This window comes from Saccopteryx bilineata, chromosome 3 (genome assembly GCF_036850765.1).
Source record: "Saccopteryx bilineata isolate mSacBil1 chromosome 3, mSacBil1_pri_phased_curated, whole genome shotgun sequence".
NCBI lineage: Eukaryota > Metazoa > Chordata > Mammalia > Chiroptera > Emballonuridae > Saccopteryx > Saccopteryx bilineata.
Genome location: NC_089492.1, coordinates 160,630,227 through 160,652,040, shown reverse-complemented (window position 1 = coordinate 160,652,040; position 21,814 = coordinate 160,630,227). Strand labels below are relative to the sequence as shown.

General features: G+C 40.3%; 2 protein-coding genes and 1 long non-coding RNA gene across 3 annotated transcripts in view; 1 reads left to right on the top strand and 2 right to left on the bottom strand.

Moving 5' to 3' along the window:
• GOLPH3L (golgi phosphoprotein 3 like) overlaps positions 1 to 11,096 on the bottom strand; it is a 54,525-nt gene extending 43,429 nt beyond the window's left edge. Inside the window, exons 1-2 of the mRNA XM_066268029.1 lie at positions 10,922 to 11,096; positions 8,508 to 8,702 (exon numbers count right to left, since the gene is read on the bottom strand). Of these exons, the coding sequence (XP_066124126.1) occupies positions 8,508 to 8,690 (183 nt within the window). The 5' untranslated portion in view covers positions 8,691 to 8,702; positions 10,922 to 11,096. The remainder of the gene's footprint in view (positions 1 to 8,507; positions 8,703 to 10,921) is intronic.
• Positions 11,097 to 11,239: 143 nt separating this feature from the next.
• On the top strand, positions 11,240 to 15,351 carry LOC136328898 (uncharacterized). Its single transcript, XR_010730106.1, has 3 exons — positions 11,240 to 11,423; positions 12,569 to 12,620; positions 15,158 to 15,351. It is a non-coding gene; the product is annotated as an uncharacterized lncRNA (long non-coding RNA).
• Positions 12,510 to 21,814, bottom strand: part of HORMAD1 (HORMA domain containing 1) — a 34,971-nt gene continuing 25,666 nt past the window's right edge. Inside the window, exons 13-15 of the mRNA XM_066264878.1 lie at positions 21,132 to 21,215; positions 18,689 to 18,760; positions 12,510 to 12,590 (exon numbers count right to left, since the gene is read on the bottom strand). Coding sequence (XP_066120975.1) covers positions 12,510 to 12,590; positions 18,689 to 18,760; positions 21,132 to 21,215 — 237 coding nt within the window. The remainder of the gene's footprint in view (positions 12,591 to 18,688; positions 18,761 to 21,131; positions 21,216 to 21,814) is intronic.

Sequence of the window (21,814 nt, the reverse complement as noted above, 5' to 3'; positions counted from 1 at the left end):
GCCCGGCTGGGGAGGAGGGGATGTGCAAAAGTGGTCAAGCCCAGCTACAGGCCGCTTGCAATCCAGCTTGTGTGTGGGGGGGAAGCAGAGACCCGTCCTTGAGCAAGCGCACGCAGGAGCACAGCCCTGCCCCGCCCGCAGAACCCAGGCTTGTGGCCTGACTTGGGAGCCAGCTCCTCCCACAGGTGTGGAGCCAAAAGCCCAGAACAGGCGGAGTCCTGCTACTGAGTATGGGTATGCAGTCCTGCCAGGCCTGTGGAGCCAAGGCTTGCAGCCGTCCCATGAGCAGGCTCCTCTTGCAAGGGCCGGGCGAAAGCTCAGAATCAGGTGGAGACCCGCAGCTGAGCAAAGGTGCTAACCCCTGCCCTCAGGGCCGAGCATAACACCACCCGTGGGGGTGGAGCGAAGGCCAAGGCCACGGAGGCTTGTATACCCGAGCACATGATCACAGCCACTCCTGTGAAGGAGAGGCGGAAACCACAGCAACAGCCCCAGTGGGCAGGCACCAGCAACGCCCATACCTGAAAGCCCTAGGCAGCAACAGCAGAGGGGGTGGCGGGAGTGCAGACAGACCACACCTAGGGAACACAGAGGCCACACCCAGTGGACTCCAGTGGCCAAAACCTTCTTTTACACAGACAAAATGAGAAGGCAGAGAAATGCAATATAAATGAATCAACATAAATCCCCAAAAAGGACCTGAATGAGTCAGATAAAACCAAATTACAAGATGCAGAGTTTAAAATAACGATTGTTAGGATGCTCAAAGATATTAGAACAACAATAGATGGTCTTTACGAACACCTAAATAAAGAGATAGCAAATATAAAAAAGGACATTGAAATAATAAAAAAGAATCAGTCAGAAATGACAAATACAATATCAGAAATGAAGAACACAATGGAAGGAATTAAAAGCAGGATGGATGAAGCGGAGAATTGAATCAGCGAGTTAGAAGACAAGATAAATAAAGGCACAGAAGCAGAGCAGAAAAAAGAAAAGAGATTCAAAAAGTCTGAGGAAACTCTAAGAGAGCTCTGTGATACGAAGAGAAATAACATCTGCATCATAGGGGTTCCTGAAGAAGAAGAGAAAGTACAAGGGATAGAGACTTTGTTTAAGCATATCATAGCTGAAAACTTCCCTCAGTTAAGGCAGGAAAACATCTCACAAGTTCAAGAAGCACAGAGAACTCCATTAAAGAGAAACCCAAAGAAATCTACACCAAGACAACATAATTAAAATAGCAAAGCTAAGTAATAAAGAAAAAATATTAAAAGCTGCTAGAGGAAAAAAAAAGACTATCACCTACAAAGGAGCCCCCATAAGGATGACTTCCAACTTCTCGATAGAAACACTTGAGGCCAGAAGGGAATGGCAAGAAATATTTAAAGTAATGCAGAACAAGAGCCTAAAACCAAGATTACTTTATCCAGCAAGGCTATCATTTAAAATTGAAGGAGAAATAAAAAGCTTTCCAAACAAACAAAAAAAAAACCCTTAAGGAATTCACTACAACCAAACCAAGGCTGCAAAATGCTAAGGGGTCTGTTGTAAACAGATTGAAGGAGAAAAAGAATATAGCAAAAGAAGAATACAGTTTTAAAGAATAAAATGGCAGCCTGACCTGTGGTGGTGCAGTGGATAAAGCGCCAACCTGGAAACGCTGAGGTTGCCGGTTCAAAACCCTGGGTTTGCCTGGTCAAGGCACATATGGGAGTTGATGCTTCCTGCTCCCCCCCCTTCTCTCTCTCTCTCTCTCTCTCCTCTCTATAATGAATAAATAAAATCTTAAAAAAAAAAATAAAATGGCAATAAACAATTACATATCAATAATAACCTTAAATGTAAATGGATTAAATGATCTGATCAAAAGACATAGGGTCTGTGTGGATATGAAAACAGGACCCATACATATGGTGTCTAGAAGAGACACACCTTAAAACAAAAGATGGCCTGATCTGTGGTGGCGCAGTGGGATAAAGCGTCGACCTGGAACACTGAGGTCGCCGGTTCGAAACCTTGGGCTTGCCTGGTCAAGGCACATATGGGAGTTGATGCTTCCTGCTCCTCCCCCTTCTCTCTCTCTCTGTCTCTCTCTCTCACTCCTCTCTCTCTAAAAAAATCAATAAATAAAATATTAAAAAAAAAACAAAACACAAAAGATGCACATAGACTGAAGACAAAAGGATGGAAAAAAGTATTTCATGCAAATGGAAATGAAAAAAATGCTGGGGTAGCAATACTTATATCAGACAAAATGGACTTTAAAACAAAGACTATAGTAAGAGATAAAGAAGGTCATTACATAATGATAAAGGGAGCAATTCAACAGGAAGATATAACCGTTATAAATATCTACGCACGTAATATAGGAGCACCTAAATATATAAAGCAGACTTTGATGGATATAAAGGGTGAGATCAACAGCAATACTATAATAGGGGATTTCAATACCCCATTAACATCACTAGATAGATCCTCAAGAAAGAAAATTAACAAAGAAATAGCAGACTTAAAGGACATACTAGATAAACTCAATTTAATAGATATCTTCAGAACCTTTCACCCTAAAGCAGCAGAATATACATTCTTCTCAAGTACTCATGGTACATTCTCTAGAATAGACCACATGTTAGGGCACAAAAGTGGTCTCAACAAATTTAAGATTGAAATCATATCGAGCACTTTCTCTGATCACAATGGCATGAAACTAGAAATTAACCACAATGGAAAAACTGAAAAATACTCAAACACTTGGAAACTAAATAGCATGTTATTAAATAACATATGGGTTAACAATGAGATCAAAGAAGAAATTAAAAAATTCCTAGAAACAAACGATAAGGAGTATACATCAACTCAAAATTTATGGGACACAGCAAAAGCAGTCCTGAGAGGGATGTTTATAGCATTACAGGCATACGTCAAGAAGCTAGAAAAAGCTCAAATAAACAACTTGACCCTGCATCTAAAAGAACTAGAAAAAGAACAGCAAGTAAAGCCCAGAGCTAGTAGAAGGAAGGAAATAATAAAGATCAGAGCAGAAATAAATGACATAGAGGCTAAAGAAACAAAAAGGAAAAGTCCTGGGCCTGATGGCTTCACAAGTGAATTCTACCAAATATTCAATGAAACAGAGGATCAATGAAACCAGGAGCTGGTTCTTTGAAAAGGTAAACAAGATCGATGAACCTTTAACCAGACTCATCAAGAAAAAAAGAGAGAGGACTCAAATAAATAAAATTAGAAATGAGAGTGGAGAAATAACAACTGACACAACAGAAATACAAAATATTGTAAGAAAATACTATGAAGAACTGTACGCCAAAAAAACTACACATCCTAGATGAAATGGACAAATTCCTTGAAACATATAATCTTCTAAAAATTAACCTGGAAAAATCAGAAAACCTAACCAGACCGATCACAAGAAATGAGATTGAAACAGTTATCAAACAACTTCCAGCCTGACTGAGCGGTGGCACAGTGGATAGAGCATCGGACTGGGATGCGAAAGACCCAGGTTCAAGACCCTGAGGTCGCCAGCTTGAGTGAGGGCTCATCTGGTTTGAGCAAAAGCTCACCAGCTTGAGCCCAAGGTCTCTGGCTCCAGCAAGTGGTTACTCAGTTTGCTGAAGGCCCGCGATTAAGGCACGTATGAGAAAGCAATCAATGAACAATTAAGGTGTTGCAATGCGCAAAGAAAAACTAATGATTGATGCTTCTCATCTCTCCGTTTCCTGTCTGTCTGTCCCTGTCTATCCCTCTCTCTGACTCTCTCTCTGTCTCTGTAAAAAAACAAACAAAAAAAAAACTCCCAAAAAGGAAAAGTCCTGGGCCTGATGGCTTCACAAGTGAATTCTACCAAATATTCAAAGAACTAACTCCTATCCTTCTCAAGCTATTTCAAAAAATTCAAGAGGAAGGAAGACTTCCAAGCTCCTTTTATGAGGCGAGTATAATTCTGATTCCTAAACCAGGCAAAGACAACACAAAGAAAGAAAATTATAGGCCAATATCCCTGATCAATTTAGATGCTAAAATCCCCAACAAAATATTAGCAAACCGGATCCAGCAATATATGAAAAAAATCATACACCATGATCAAGTGGGATTTATTCTGGGGAGGCAAGGCTGGTACAATATTCGCAAATCAATCAATGTGATTCATCACATAAACAAAAGGAAGGAGAAAAACCACATGATGATTTCAATAGATGCAGAAAAAGCATTTGATAAAATCCAGCAACCATTCATGATCAAAACTCTCAGCAAAGTGGGGATACATACCTCAACATGATAAAGGCCATCTATGACAAACCCACAGCCAACATCATATTCAATGGGCTAAAATTAAAAGCAATCCCCTTAAGATCAGGAACAAGGCAGGGGTATCCCCTTTCACCACTCTTATTCAACATAGTTCTGGAATTATGTTCCATTAACCACAGCAATCAGACAAGAAAAAGAAATAAAAGGCATCTAAGTTGGAAAAGAAGAAGTAAAACTATCATTATTTGCAGATGATACGATATTGTATATAGAAAACCCTAAAGTCTCAGTCAAAAAACTACTGGACCTGATAAATGAATTCAGCAAGGTGGCAGGATATAAAATTAATACTCAGAAATCAGAGGCATTTTTATACACTAACAATGAACTGTCAGAAAGAAAAATTAAGGAAGCAATCCCCTTTATCATTGCAACCAAAAAATAAAGTACCTAGGAATAAATTTAACCAGGGAGATTAAAGACTTGTACTTGGAAAATTATAAAACATTGATAACAGAAATCAAGGAAGATACAAACAAGTGGAAACATATACCATGCTCATGGTTAGGAAGAATAAACATCATTAAAATGTTTATATCACCCCAAGCAATCTATAAATTCAATGCAATACCAATGAAAATACCAGTGACATACTTCAAGGATATAGAACACATATTCCAAAACTTTATATGGAACCAAAAGAGAACACGAATAGCCTCAGCAATCTTGAAAAGGAAGAATAAAGTGGGAGGTATCAAACTTCCGGATATCAAGTTATACTACAGGGCCATTGTACTCAAAACAGCCTGGTACTGGCGTAAGAACAGGCATATAGATCAATGGAACAGAACAGAGAACCCAGAAATAAACCCACAGCTCTATGGACAACTGATATTTGACGAAGGAGGTAAGGGCATACAATGGAGTAAAGACAGCCTCTTTAATAAATGGTGTTGGGAAAATTGGACAGCTACCTGCAAAAAAATGAAACTAGACCACCAACTTACACCATTCAGAAAAATAAACTCAAAATGGATAAAATACTTAAATGTAAGCCGTGAAACCATAAGCATCTTAGAACATAGGCAGTAAGCTCTCTAATATCTCTCACAGCAATATATAATATTTGCCTATTTATCTCCACAGGCAAGTGAAATAAAAGACAGGATAAACAAATGGGACTATATCAAACTAAAAAGCTTCTGCACAGCTCAAGACAATAAGAACAGAATAAAAAGACAAACTACACAATGGGAGAACATATTTGACAATACATCTGATAAGGGGTTAATAACCAAAATTTATAAAGAACTTGTAAAACTCAATACCAGGAAGATACACAATCCAATCAAAAATGGGCGAAAGAAACGAATAGACATTTCTCCAAAGAGGACATACAGATGGCCAATAGGCATATGAAAAAATGCTCAACATCACTAATCATTAGAGAAATGCAAATTAAAACCACAATGAGATATCACCTCACACCAGTCAGAATGGCACTCATCAACAAAACAACACAGAATAAGTGCTGGCAAGGATGTGGAGAAAAGGGAATCCTCCTGCACTGCTGGTGGGAATGCAGACTGGTGCAGCCACTGTGGAAAACAGTATGGAGATTCCTCAAGAAATTAAAAGTCGAACTGCCTTTTGATCCAGCTATCCCACTTTTACAAATATACCCCAAGAACACCATAGCACTGTTTGAAAAGAAGAAATGCATCCCCATGTTTATGGCAGCATTGTTCACAATAGTGAAGATCTGGAAACAGCCCAAGTGTCCCTCAGTGGACGAGTGGATTAAAAAGCTTTCGTACCGGGTTCGATTCCTGGCCAGGGCACACAGGAGAAGCGCCCATTTGCTTCTCCACCCCTCCGCCACGCCTTCCTCTCTGTCTCTCTCTTCCCCTCCCGCAGCCAAGGCTCCATTGGAGCAAAAATGGCCCGGGCGCTGGGGATGGCTCTGTGGCCTCTGCCTCAGGCGCTAGAGTGGCTCTGGTCGCAACATGGCGACGCCCAGGATGGGCAGAGCATTGCCCCATGGTGGGCGTGCCGGGTGGATCCCGGTCGGGCGCATGCGGGAATCTGTCTGACTGTCTCTCCCTGTTTCTAGCTTCAGAAAAATGCAAAAGAAAATGCAAAAAAAAAAAAAAAAAAAAAAAAAGAAGCTTTCGTACATATATACTATGGAATACTACTCAGCCATAAGAAATGATGACATCAGATCATTTACAACAACATGGATGGACTTTGATAACATTATACTGAGCGAAATAAGTAAATCAGAAAAAACTAAGAACTATATGATTCCATACATAGGTGGGACATAAAAATGAGACTCAGAGACATGGACAAGAGTGGGGGTTACGGGGTAGGGGGGAGAGGGAGGGTGTTGGGGGAGGAGAGGGGCACAAAGAAAGTCAGTTAGAAGGTGATGGAAGACAACTGGACTTTACGTGATAGGAATGCAGCACAATCTAATGTTAAAATAACCTAGAGATGTTTTCTCTGAACATATGTACCCTGATTTATCAATGTCACCCCTTTAAAATAAAAAAAAAACACCACACACACACACACACACACACACACAAAAGAAAATGAAGCTTAGCATTTTAAAACCAGCCTGTAACAGTAACTCCTCAAAAGAATTTTGTGTGTGTGTGTGTGTGTGTGTGTGTGTGTGTCAGGGACAGACAGGAGGGCGAAAGATGAGAACCTTAGTTGTTCACTGATTGCTTTCTCATATGTGCTCATAGTAGAGCGAGTGACCCCTTGTTCAAGCCAGCGACCTTGGGCTTCAAGCTAGCAACCATGGGGTCATGTCTATGATCCCACGCTCAAGCCAGCAAACCCATGCTCATGCTGGTGAGCCCGTGCTCAAGCCGGCAACATCGGGGTTTCGAACCTGGGTCCTCCCCAAGGCTCTATCTACTGTGCCACTGCCTGATCAGGCCAAATTAACAATTTTTAAAATATAAAGTAACATTTTAATTAAAAAAGTTTTCAAAACTGAAGCCAATATTAAATACAACTTTACATATTTATTTATTTATTATTTTTTTTTTTTTTGCATTTTTCTAAAGCTGGAAACAGGGAAACAGTCAGACAGACTCCCGCATGCGCCCGACCGGGATCCACCCGGCACGCCCACCAGGGGGCGACGCTCTGCCTACCAGGGGGCGATGCTCTGCCCATCCTGGGCGTCGCCATGTTGCGACCCTCCTGGGTGTCGCCATGTTGCGACCAGAGCCACTCTAGCGCCTGGGACAGAGGCCACAGAGCCATCCCCAGCGCCCGGGCCATCTTTGCTCCAATGGAGCCTTGGCTGCGGGAGGGGAAGAGAGAGACAGAGAGGAAGGCGCGGCGGAGGGGTGGAGAAGCAAATGGGCGCTTCTCCTATGTGCCCTGGCCGGGAATCGAACCCGGGTCCTCCGCACGCTAGGCCGACGCTCTACCGCTGAGCCAACCGGCCAGGGCCTACATATTTATTTTTGTATTTACTAAATAAAGACTTTTTTGGAAAGGAAGTACATTGTTTAAAATACTATTACATTTATATAGCTTCCTAACCTCTTCAAGACGGAAGAAAGTGATAGGAAAACACAATAAAAAGTTAAATTAGAAAAGCTAAGAAAAATGAGGCTATATCACAAGACTTGCTATTTCAAGACTAATTCTATTATAAATGTTCTATTAATAGGGGAAAACTTAGAGAAAACTGAAATAAATAAAAGAATTTCTAAAAATAACCCTCATCAATTGTTGACATTTTACTTCTAAAGATCCATGGAATAAAAAAGTTATTTCTTTTTGTCATAACAAACATACCCACCCTTTATGTTTGTAAGGCAGCTAATCATTACATGTTCTGTATCTTAACATTTAAGACTTTCTCCCCAAAGTTCAAGAAGACTTCAATGTGTAGGCCCTCTTTCTTAATTTAATAAGAGGTTATTCAGCATCAATCTCACTTGGGGAACTAAGTTTACACTGTGTTATATCCTCTCCTGTATCCCCTAAAATTGTGGAGTAATTTTGTAATAAATTACACTTATGGATTTTACCCTCTATGTATCAGCCAAAACTCTGCATTCCCCACCCAGATGGCTACAACATAATTCTAAGGCCAACTTAACATTTAATAAAATATTCTATTATACAGTATTACTTCCTAAAAATATTCCAGTATTTAAGTCTTTGAGATGGCCTAGCTGGCCCAACTACATTACCTCTTTATCTTTTAGTCCCAGGAGCAATACTTCTTCCATAAGAGTGAGGCGGATATCCTTAGAGTCTCCAGAGTCTTCATTGTCTGAACTCCTGTCTTGATTAGTGTCTTCCTCACTTTCTACCTTCTTTTCAGAATTCTTGCCTACTTCAGTGCGACGGGTGCGATGAGTTAAAGTGGTCATTCTGAACTGTTTCTGAAAGGGCAATGGACATATATATATGTGAGCTTATGTAAATAAACACATAAATACTCATACTTGCAAACTAAAAATGTCCATGAATTAGAAATATTTATGAACTTAAATAGAGAAAGAAAGGAAGGAGTAATGACCAGAAAAATGAGGTGGGTAATACAGTAACTTTCCTAAGTACATAGTTTAAATACATAGCAGGCACTGACAAGAAATCAAATCAGTAATTTTAACGACCAATAGAAATGATCATCTTTTACACCTGTTGATTTCTTGTGCATAATCTGTAACCCAGGAATGACTATCATTGTGACTTCTCTTTTACAAAATGGATCCTCCCCCAAGTTAAATAATGTGACAGCAAAAAATTGTGAGCATTCAACCCAAATATGCATATAATAATTTCCATAGAACTTCTATGAATATTTAGTGGTACATTATAAAACATACAAAAAATTATAAAGTAAAAATGTTTTAACAAAATAAATAGAAATACATGTTCTAATATTTTCTTCCCAAACCCTAATGACCCAGGTCATGCACTCACTTAGGAGATCACTAGTCTTCAGTAACACTCAGAAGATCATGTGTAGTAAGTAGTTCCACACAACCAGAAAACTTTCATCTCTATACCTAGCTAGACATCTTTCAAACAAAACAGCTGCCAACAAAAAATACTGGCAAGAGAATGTTAAAAGATTGGCAAATTCGCCCTGGCCGGTTGGCTCAGCGGTAGAGCGTCGGCCTAGCATGCGGAGGACCCGGGTTCGATTCCCGGCCAGGGCACACAGGAGAAGCACCCATTTGCTTCTCCACCCCTCCGCCGCGCTTTCCTCTCTGTCTCTCTCTTCCCCTCCCGCAGCCAAGGCTCCATTGGAGCAAAGATGGCCCGGGCGCTGGGGATGGCTCTGTGGCCTCTGCCCCAGGCGCTAGAGTGGCTCTGGTCGCAACATGGCGACGCCCAGGATGGGCAGAGCATCGCCCCCTGGTGGGCAGAACATCGCCCCTGGTGGGCGTGCCGGGTGGATCCCGGTCGGGCGCATGCGGGAGTCTGTCTGACTGTCTCTCCCTGTTTCCAGCTTCAGAAAAATGAGAAAAAAAAAAAAAAAAAAGATTGGCAAATTCTTTCTTAATTAAAAAGCAACAAAGCACATACCCTTTTATATCAAAGCACTACAGTTGTTCTAAAAATCTAGTCAAGAGAAATCACACTGTCACCTGTGATAGTTTGTTAGCTTAGAGATAAACCTAAATGCCAATTTTTAAAATGGTGAGTAAATATTTTAAATCAGCAATTACTTAAAAGAATGTATTTTGCAACATCAAAAGAATGTATTCAAGAACTTCTGTGACTGGATCCCATTCTACCTTGTAGCAATTATTTCCCACTACTTCTTATCATGTACTGTGAACAAACCATTTCTCACACAGGTGCCATGCCTTTCATGTCTGCTCCTCTGTGCAGGCTGGAGTTCTCTCCCTTTCCCCTACTCTTTAAATTCTACCTATTCTTCAAAGGCCTGTTGAGGAACCCTGTGTCAAGGCTTAAGGGAAATCTCCTCCATTGCCCATGTCCCAGAGTCAGAATTGGTCTCTCCCTCAGCTGTACTTTCACAAAACTTGATACTTACTTTACTTAGTACTTATTATAGTTTTTCTTTTAGTATGGTTGTCTCTCAACTGTAAACTTCTTGAGGGCAAGGATATTGTCTTCTTGGTTTTTTTTATTCCCATAGCAACTAGCACAATGTCTTTTAACGTTGTAACTGCTCGATAAATATATACTGATTAAAATGAATCCTCAGAAATGCATGTGAATATTTAAAATTAAATTATAAATTAAGTGACTTACAAAAGACTTTGTACAGGGTTATATTTCAAATATAATTCTTGGTAGGAGGTGTAAAGAAGAGCGAAGAACGAGGAGAACCATGAAATAAAAATGCTTAAGGGCATTAACCATATCTGGCACTGTGAATAGGGCTTATTTCCTAACACATTCCAAGAAACTTTAAATCTTCGGGGGAAAAAAAATAAAACGGGAATTTTCTTTGAGAAATGAATCCCTCTCCGCAGGCATTTACTAGTTAAAAATCCTATTTTAAAAAAGGGGGGGCAAAAATTAAATTAAAAAAACCCTGCCTCTCCCTATAAAATAAAAATTTTGGAGGATTTTTTTTCTTTTTATGGACGAGAGGAAATCTCTTTCTCCGGTTGCTTACCTGACGTTACTCCTGGGTTACGACCGGCCCAAGGCTGCAGCTTGCGCTCTACTTTATCAGAACACCTGTCCCCTACCCGGTCCCCCACCCCCGTCCTAGTAGGTGAGAAACTTCTCTGCCACGGAGACAGCAAAAACTTCCTGATCCTTCGCTGCAGAGAAGAAATAACACATCAGCTTCCTCAGGATCACTTGGCAACCTACCTTGGTGTTTCTTCATTGGACCAATCAGAAACCGCTATGATTGAGTCCCTCCAATCGGAGCTTACGAGGGGAGGCTCTCCCCAGGCTATTGTGTTGCGAACCAGACAAACACCACCAAAAAGAGGCAGGTTTGGGTTTAACCTGACAGCTGGTCGATCCAATGAAGGAACCTTGGTAGAAGAGAATTAAGAGGACTTCGCTCCCAATCTTGCCATCAAACCCGCCAATCTAAGCGTTCAGCAAGCTAGCTCCAGGGGCCGATATACAGACGTTTCTGTTGGTCAATCTAAGAGTAGCAGGTATGTTTCTGTACAAGGTTACACTGGGACAATTCAGTGAGATGTATTGGGATAATAAAGCTACTAATAAACATTTAAAAGTTGGTTGTTTTCGACCTGTTCCAGAAAAACCTGATGTGGGGTCTGTTTGTGGACGTTTATTTGGTTTACATTAAACAGGATGAGTGCATTTTTACCATTGCACACATACCAATATTCACTATTAGTGCTTGTTACTAGCAAACCTATGAATAATGTGTTTTTAGAATCTGTAAGAGGCTGGAGCCTCTGAATGCTGAAACTGTAAGAGGTAAGCAGACCAAGTTTTAAGTCTTACTTTCCTAAAGCTAAGGAAATGGTCGAGGCTGGAGCCAGGTCCCAGGTTTCTCACTAAAGGTACAGTATCTTCCACACCACCAATCAAAATTTCTATGAAGTGTGTTCAATTCTTGCAAAGTAACATCTACCGAAAGGATCTCAAAACATTTTCTGCTAATTGTATAAAATTGGAAGCCAGGAAAGAGTTGATACTGAACAATATTTTATTTATGCTCCACAAAATGCCAGATTTTAAAAGTCAGTCATCATTTTGTCCTGTGGTACAAAATATTTTAAAAGAAGATAAAGCATCAGTGTTTAATTGTACAGTATATATTATCATGCTAATACACTATATCAAAGTACTGAAGAACAATGTTTTAATAACACGATTGCAAACACAGCCAGTTAAATGGTATAGTTTTAACATAAAGAGTGAATTCTTTCCAAAATATAATACCAAAATAAACGTTTCCAAAAGGGCTTTAGAGGACCTTAAAAATTCACGTATGCTTAAAGGAAGTGTCCATCGAAATGGAAGATAGATCAATATTGAGTAGATAATAAACAATTAATTATGGCATTAGTACTTTTGGTTTTATTCAAAATTTCTCTTGGATTTGTCTTCGGTTTAAGAATCACAATATGATAGCTAAGAATTCATTCTAGTGTACTAGCTGCTTAAGACTACATATAAATTTTCAGAGGTAAGACAAACCTTATAATAGTAATATAGTGTACTTTAAATGTTGAGATGAACTTTGCAAGCATGCAGAAGAAAAATTATCTTTATATATGCTCCTTTGGTTCACTAAACTTTCTTCTTTTTGGCACTGACCCTTCACTAGCAGAATCAAAGTGATGAAGAACCTGTCAAAAGAAAAGAGCTACTAAGAATAGGTATTTTCCAGTTTAAATGTCTTATATCTTTTCATGTCTCTGAGGTTTCTCTCTTCTTTTTAAAAAATTATACCTAGTAGGCCCTGGCCGGTTGGCTCAGTGGTAGAGCGTTGGCCTGGCGTGCAGAAGTCCCGGGTTCGATTCCCGGCCAGGGCACACAGGAGAAGCGCCCATCTGCTCTCCACCCCTCCCCCTCTTCTTCCTCTCTGTCTCTCTCTTCCCCTCCTGCAGCTGAGGCTTCACTGGAGCAAAGATGACCAGGGCGCTGGGGATGGCTCCTCGGCCTCTGCCCCAGGCGCTAGAGTGGCTCTGGTCGCAACAGAGCGATGCCCCAGAGAGGCAGAGCATCGCCCCCTGGTGGGCAGAGCGTTGCCCCCTGGTGGGCGTGCCGGGTGGATCCCGGTCGGGCGCATGCGGGAGTCTGTCTGTCTCTCCCCGTTTCTAGCTTCAGAAAAATACAAAAAAAAAAAAAATTATACCTAGTATAACTATTTTCTACTAACATAGGTTACCTTAGTTCTTTAAAGGTAGGGTAAATTTTATTATTGACACATTTAAATCTTCTGATAGCTGCTGACAGTATATACTTGCAAGCATCAAGTCTTCACTAGGGTTGTTGGAGTACAGTTAACATTATGCCCTCAAAATAGTAAAATATTTTGGGGGAATTGGTGGGGTAAAAAGATTATAAAATGTGCTGCACATAGAGAAACATTCTATCTCAGCACAATGTAAGATTTAAATCATGTTTTATTTTTGTATTCCTAGTACTTAGCAATGCCCAATAGATAGTAGATATTCAATGCACACTTCTGAAAGAATGAGAGGATAAATTAGGAAAATTCCTAAGAAGATTCCCTTAGGCCCTGGCTGGTTGGCTCAATGGTAGAGTGCTGGCCTGGCATGTGGATGTCCTTGGTTCGATTCCTGGTCAGGGCACACAGGAAAAGTGCCCATCTGCTTCTCTACCCCTCCCCTCTCACTTCATCTCTCTTCCCATCTCCCTCCTTCAGCCATGGTTTGATTGGAGCAAGTTGGCCCTGGGTCCTGAGGATGGCTCCATGGCCTCCACCTCAGGCGCTAAGAAAAGCTTGGTTGCTGAGCAACAGAGCAAAGCCCCAGCAGGGCAGAGCATAGCCCCCTAATAGGCTTGCCATATGGACCCTGTTGGGGCACAGTGGGAGTCTGTTTTTCTGCCTCCCCTCCTCTCACTGAATAATAAAAAAAAAGATTCCCTTAACTATTGAACTTCTACTTTTCTGGAAGAAACTTACTAAGGATACAAATTAAATTATGATTTTGCAGGAAAAAAAGCTAGGCTTCTTTTATTGGGAAAAATTAAAGAGTCTAAAGTCAACTTATTCCATCCCTTTCTTAAGATATGTAATTTATAGTAATATTAGCCATCTATCTATATTTATTTAAAATAATTCCCCAGATTTTATTTATTTTAGCAAGAGAGACAAAGACAGAGAGAGAGAGAGAGAGAAAGAGACAGGAAGGGAGAGAGATGAGAAGTATTAATTCTTTGTTGTAGCACCTTAAGTTGTTCATTGATTGCTTTCTCCTATGTGCCTTGACCTGGGTGGCTCCAGCTGAGCCAGTGACCCCTTGCTCAAGCCAGGGACCTTGGACTCAAGCCAGAGACCTTTGGGCTCAAGCCAGCAACCATGGGGTCATGTCCATGATCCCATGCTCAAGCCAGGGACCCTGTGCTCAAGCAGATGAGCCCGTGCTCAAGCTGGATGAGCCTGCACTCAAGACAGTGACCTCAGGGTTTCGAACCTGGGTCCTCTGAGCCCCAAGCCGGTGTTCTATCCACTGCACCACCACCTGGTCAGGCTCTCTCTCTCTCTCTCTCTTTATAAAGGGCTTATTTTATTGATTTTAGATAGAGGAAGGGAGAGAGGGAGAGAGCGAGAGACAGGAACATCAATCTGTTCTTGTCTGTGCCCTGACCGGGAATTGAACTGGCAACCTCTGCACTTTGGGATGATGCTCTAACCAATAGAGCTATCCAGCCAGGGCTCTTCCTTTTTTTTAAATTGACTTTAGAGAGAGAGGAAGGAGAAGAGAAAAAGAGAGAGAGAGAGAGACATTGATTTGTCTCACCTATCTATGCATTCATTGGTTGATTCCTGAATGAGCCCTGACCAAGGGATTGAACCCACAACCTTGGCATATTGGAATGATGTTCTAACCAACTGAGCTACCTGATGAGAACAACCAACTATATTTTTTGAGATTACCTGTTTAACATTTGATTTTTAAAAATAGTTTTAAGTTATCTAATTTTAATCTACTACTAATAAAAATCCTAGTTGAAAAGTATATTTATCTCAGAAATGACAAATACATTATCTGATTTAGTAAAATCAGATTGCAGATATAGAATAGCTATTATAGGTTTTAGGGTAAGAAAGATTTTTTTCTCCTTAGTAGTAAAAGGAAATGCTATAATTTTTAGAAATGTGGATTTGGTAACTCATCTATTTCTACTTTAGTTTTCTTTTTAATTTTTATTTTATTGACTTTAGAGAGAAGAAAGCAGAAGAGATAGGAACATCTGTTCCTGTATGTGCCCTGACTGGGGATCAAACTGGCAACCTCTGTACTTCAGGACGATGCTCTAATCAACTGAGCTATCCAGCCAGGGCCCTACTTTAGTTTTGATCTCTAGAAAGCTCAGATCAAATTTGTGGCCCAATTTTACTTCTTTAATAAATAAAATGGCCTGAATATTCTTGTACTCTCATTTTCTCATTCCACTGATATTTTCCTGATACTGACTTTTATTTTATAAATTTCTCCAACTACTTTAAATCATTCATGTAATCCTACATTAAATATAAGGTCTACCAGAAAGTTCTGTCTGTTTCTATCACAAGTTTCGACACGTAAGCACATTTATTTGGCGCATGTGTGCCTCTCTATTTTAATCACTTAATGCAGGGGTCCCCAAACTACGGCCCGCCGGCCGTATGCGGCCCCCTGAGGCCATTTACCCGGCCCGCCGCACTTCCAGAAGGGGCACCTCTTTCACTGGTGGTCAGTGAGAGGAGCACATTGACCATCTCATTAGCCAGAAGCAGGCCTCTAGTTCCCATTGAAATACTGGTCAGTTTGTTGATTTAAATTTACTTGTTCTTTATTTTAAATATTGTATTTGTTCCCGTTTTGTTTTTTTACTTTAAAATAAGGTATGTGCAATGTGCATAGGGATTTGTTCATAGTTTTTTTTATAGTCCGGCCCTCCAACAGTCTGAGGGACAGTGAACTGGCCCCCTGTGTAAAAAGTTTGGGGACCCCTGACTTAATGTATACATACTGACGTAGCAAATTAACTAAAACAAAGTTGATTCACGTTAGTCTTATGTGTGAAGCGATAGTGTGTACCCATGGCTACTGATAAAGTTCATTTACACCACTGTAATTTTTATGAATTTCAACAAGGAAGAAATGCTACAGAAGCATGTAGAAATTTATTGAAAGTGTTTGGTGAAGGGATAATACCGACTATCACTTGTTTTTGTCCTTACAAAATTTTTTGAAGGGCAAAAAATTCAAAAATGAAGAAGATAGCAAACAAGCACTGGTTCAATTTTTCGGATCAAAAGATAAAACATTTTTCGCCTGACCAGGCGGTGGCGCAGTGGATAGAGCGTCGGACTGGGATGCGGAAGTACCCAGGTTCGAGACTCCGAGGTCACGCGCGGGCTCATCTGGCTTGAGCAAAGAGCTCGCCAGCTTGGACCCAAGGTCGCTGGCTCCAGCAAGGGGTTACTCAGTCTGCTGAAGGCCCACGGTCAAGGCACATGTGAGAAAGCAATCAATGAACAACTAAGAAGTCGCAACGCGCAACGAGAAACTGATGATTGATGCTTCTCATCTCTCTCTGTTCCTGTCTGTCTGTCCCTGTCTATCTCTGCCTCTGTAAAAAAAAAAAAAGATAAAACATTTTTCAAAAATGGGATATACGGATATACAAATTGCCCTCACGCTGGCAAGAAATCATTAATAATAATGGCAATTATATTATTTAATAAAGTTTATTGACGGTAAGAAAAATTTGTATTTTGTTTTATTCCAAAAACGAACAGAACTTTCCGGTAGACCTTATATTTACATGAAAAAAAATTAATAGCCTGCCCGGTGGTGGCTCAGTGGATAGAGTGTAGGACTGGGACATGGAGGACCCAGGTTTGAAATCCTGAGGTCACCAGCCTGAGCCTAAGGTCACTAGCCTGAGCAAGGGGTCACTTGCACTGCTGGAGCCCCCTGGCTGCACATATGAGAAAACTGTCTATGAGCAACTAAGGTGCCATAACGAAGAATTTATGCTTCTCATCTCTCTCCCTTCCTGTCTGTCTGTCCCTATCTGTCCCTTTCTGTCACACACAAAAATAATAATAAACCAACAGTGAATCTTATTTTTAAATCACATTTTTAGAACCAAATATAAATATATTTAAAACAGAGCTCTGAGGCCCTGAAAGTTAGTTCAGCAGTAGTGTCAGCCCAGTGTGTAGAAGTCCTGGGTTTGATTTCTGGTCAGGGCACACAGGAGAAGTGGTCATCTGCTTCTCCATGCCACCTGCTTCTCTCTCTCTCTCTTCTCCTCCCGCAGCCATGGCTCAATTGGTTCGAGCAAGTTGGCTCCAGGCAGTGAGAATGGCTCCATATCCTTGCATCAGGCGCTAAAACAGCTTGGTTGCCAAACGACAAAGCCATGGCCCCAGATGGGCAGAGAGCACTGCCAGGTAGGGGGCTTGCCGAATGGATCCTGGTTGGGGCACATGCAGGAGTCCATCTTCCTCCCTGCCTCTCCCTTATTAAAGAAACAAACAGCCTGACCAGGCGGTGGCGCAGTGGATAGAGCATCGGACTGCGATGCGGAAGGACCCACGTTCGAGACCGCGGGGTTGCCAGCTTGAGCGCAGGCTCATCTGGCTTGAGCAAAAAGCTCACTAGCATGGACCCAAGGTCACTGGCTCGAGCAGGGGGTTACTCAGTCTGCTGAAGGCCCGCGGTCATGGCACATATGAGAAAGCAATCAATGAACTACAGTGTTGCAACGAAAAACTGATGATTGATGCTTCTCATCTCTCTCCGTTCCTGTCTGTCTGTCCCTATCTATCCCTCTCTCTGACTCTCTCTCTGTCCCTGTAAAAAAATTAAAAAAAAAAAAAAAAAAGGATCTGTAAAGAAACAAACAAACAAAAAACAGAGTTCTGAGGTAAATCCAGGGACAATTTTTATTTATTTATTTATTTATTTATTTATTTATTTATTTATTGTCAGAGAGACAGACAGAAAGGGAGAGATGTGAAGCATCAACTGTAGTTGTGGCACTTTAGTTGTCCATTGATTGTTTTCTCATATGTGCCTTGACTGGGAGGCTCCAGCCAAGCTAGTGACCCCTTGCTCAAGCCAGTGATCATTGGCTCAAACCAGTAACCTTGAGCTTCAAGCCAGTGACCTTTGGGCTCAAGCCAGTGACCACTAGATCATGTCATGATCCCATGCTTAAGCCAGCAAGCTGGTAAATCCATGTTCAAGCTGGATGAACCGTTGTCAATCTGACAACTTTGGGTTTGGAATTTGGGTCCTCAGCCTCTCAGGTCGATGCTCTATCCACTGTGTGTCTATCCACTTGGTCAGGCTATTTATATTTTAATTTATTGATTAATTTTAGAGAGAGGAAAGTAGAGAGAAAGAGAAGCAGAAACATTTATCTGTTCCTGTATGTGCCCTGAGGATCAAATCCACAATCTTTGCATTTCGGGATGACGCACTAACCAATGAAGCTATCTAGCCAGGGCCAGGGTCACTATACTTATGATCTTAGAGAGAGGAGAGAAAGGAGCGGGAGAAAGTGGGGGTGGAGGAGGTATGAGAAGTATCAACTTGTAGTAGTTGCTTCCTGGATGTGCCTTGACCAAGTATGCCTGGGTCTTCGAATCAGTGACCCCAGGACTCCAAGTGAGCTGTCATCTAAATTTAATCCATAATAATGATATTTTGATACTTGCCATTTTATTCAACCTATATATTATACTAAGACTTACTGTTTTCCCATATTCGAGCTGACATCTCTTTTGATTTTCTTTAGCAGATTTTACTGGTTGATTTCCATTAGCCTCCAAAAAGAGAATAATTACTAATTGGTTATTTATGAAAGAACAACCAACACTTGATTTTTAACCACAAATAACTATATGACGTTTTTAAAAAATAGTTTTACTGGGATGTAGTTTAGATACCATGCAATTCACCTACTTAAAAAGTGTACAATTCAATGATTTTTCTTTTCTTTTTTAATTAAAAAGTTTTTTTTCATTGATTTGAGAAAGGGGGATGGAGGGAAAGAGAGAAGCATCAACTCAATGTTCCATTTAGTTGTACCCTCATTGGTTGCTTCTCCTATGTGCCCTGATTGGGTATCAAACCCAAGACCTAGGTGTGCCAGATGACACTCTATCCACTGAACTACCTGGCCAGGGCTATAATTCAGAGATTTTAAAGTAATATTCACAGAGCTGTACAACCATCATCACAGTCAATTTTAGAACATTTTCATCACTCTAAAAAGAAGTCTCTATAGAAATATCTATTCTGAACCTTCATGTGAAGGGACTCATATAATATGCGGTCTTTTGTGACTGGCTTCTTTTACTTAGCATAATGTTTTCAAGGTTCATTCAAGTTGTAGCATGTACTGATACTTCATTCGTTTTTATAGCTGAATAATATTCTTTTGTATAGATATACCACATTTTGTTTATTCATTCACCTGTTGATAGACATTTAGGTTTTTTCCACCTTTTGGCTATTGTGAATAATGCCATATATTGTTTTGTTTCTTTTAGATTTTACTTAGAGAATTTTTTTTTTTTACAGAGAGAAGGGGGGACAGGAAACGAGAAGTTTCAACTCATAATTGCTTCATTTTAGTTGTTCGTTGACTGCTTCTCATGTGCCTTTACCAGGCAAGCCCAGGGTTTCAAACTGGCAACCTCAGTGTTCTAGGTCAATGCTCTATCCACTGCGCCACCAAAGGCCAGTCATATATTCAGTTTTTAAAATGAATATTGAATGATGACAAATTATTAGCTATCATACTATTCTCTAAAAGGACATACAAATTTTCTGATGCTTGAAATGTACTTTTCAATGATAACTTCCTTAGTGTATATATATATTTATACTATTACAAAATTATAACATATATAGTATGTCAATTATTATTGAGAAATAAAAAATGATTTAAAAAAATTTAGTGAGAGGAGAGGAGGCAGAGACAGACTCCTATGTACCTAGTGACTAGGGGGTGATGCCTCTGCACATCTGGGGCCCTTTTTCCACTGCAATTGGAGCCATTTTTTAGCGTCTGAGGCAGAGGCCATGGAGCCATCCTTTCAGCACCCAGGGTCAATTCGCTCCAATTGAGCCATGGTTGCAGGAGAGGAGGAGGAGAAGGAGGAGAAGAAGGAGGGGGGGAGAAGTAAGAGGGGGGACAGGTGTAGAAGCAGGTGGGTATTTCTCCTGTGTGCCCTGACCAGGAATCAAACCTGGGACTTCCACATGCCAGGCCAGTGCTCTGCCACTAAGCCAACTGGCCAGGGCTGAGAAATAAAAAATGATTTTTAAAAAAACTGAAAAAAGAAATATAGTACAAATTTCTATTTAGTATAATTCACACCAAAAACTAAAATAAAGCAATGTTTGTGGGGTTTTTTTGTTGTTTTTGAGAGAGGCAAGGAGAGACAGGAACATGAAGCTGCTCTTCTATGTACCCTGATTGGGGAATCAAACTGGTAACCTCCATACTCCAGGGCGATGCTCCAACCAAGTTATTTGGCCAGGGACTAATTTTCTCTTTTATTTTCAGAGAGATAGAGAGAAAAAGGGAGAGAGAGGGGAAGGGGAAAGGAAGCATTCATTTGTTGTTCCACTCAGTTGTACACTCACATGTTGCTTCCTGTATATGCCCTGACCGGGGATTGAACCTGAAACCTTGTTGTTTCAGGATAACGTTCTTAACTGAGCTAACTGGCCAGGGCCAGTGTTTGGTATTTTGCTTAATAACATGAGATTCATTTTATGCAAGATATATACAAAACATTTATTTTTAATGTCTTATTAACAAGATAATCTATTTTCAAGTGGTCTAGATAATGGTGCTACATCTCAAAGCCTTTCCTGGATTTCCCTCTCTAATGTATCTTCAATAAAATTAACCATTCTTTCCTTTGTGCCTCTACACTGCCTATTCAGACTGCTATCATGGCCCTCTATCACTGCTTCTTCACCTACAATTACTAAAATTTTAGCTAAAAACAAGAACTGTGTATTACTTATGTTATATTCCCAGCACCTAGTAAAGTACCCGACACATAATAGGTGCCTACTAAATACTGGTCCAATAAATAGTGTTCATTAGCAAAATAAAGTCACAATGGGAAAACATTATAAGGATAAAATAGAAAGTAAATCTAAAAAGACACTTACCATTTTATTCTGAAAGATTTTGCCACTTCTTGTTTTGCTTTCAGACATATCAAGTTCAGATGTTTTACTGACTAACTGCTCAACCTAGAAAATAATTACATAAAAACAACATAATTAAAGTTTCTCATAACATAATAATAGGGTTTAAAATTCAATCACATAAAATTTAGGGTTTTGTGTATTGAGGTAATGAAACCAGTAATTTAGAGTTGGTTCTTACTGCAGGAAAAAGCACAAAAATAAAGACAGTAAAACTGACACTGTCTACAACTGACCATTCACTTAGCTAAGATAGTCTCAAATAATCATTACCAGGCACTACTCTTCTAGAAGATAAAAACTTTAGTCCACTCCTCTTGGCGAAAAGGGCTGCACAAAAGAGGACTATCATTAGTACCATCTTCAAGTACATTTTATCTAAATATTGCTTCTAGATATTACTGTAAATGGAAAACAAAATTAAACATGTCCTGTTCAAAGGCAACAAAAATTTATTATATATTCCATTTGTTTTTGTTTTTGTTTTTTTTTAAATATTTTATTTATTGATTTTTTTTTAGAGAGAGAGGAGTGAGAGAGAGAGACAGAGAGAGAGAGAGAAGGGGGAGGAGCAGGAAGCATCAACTCCCATATGTGCCTTGACCAGGCAAGCCCAAGGTTTCGAACCGGCGACCTCAGTGTTC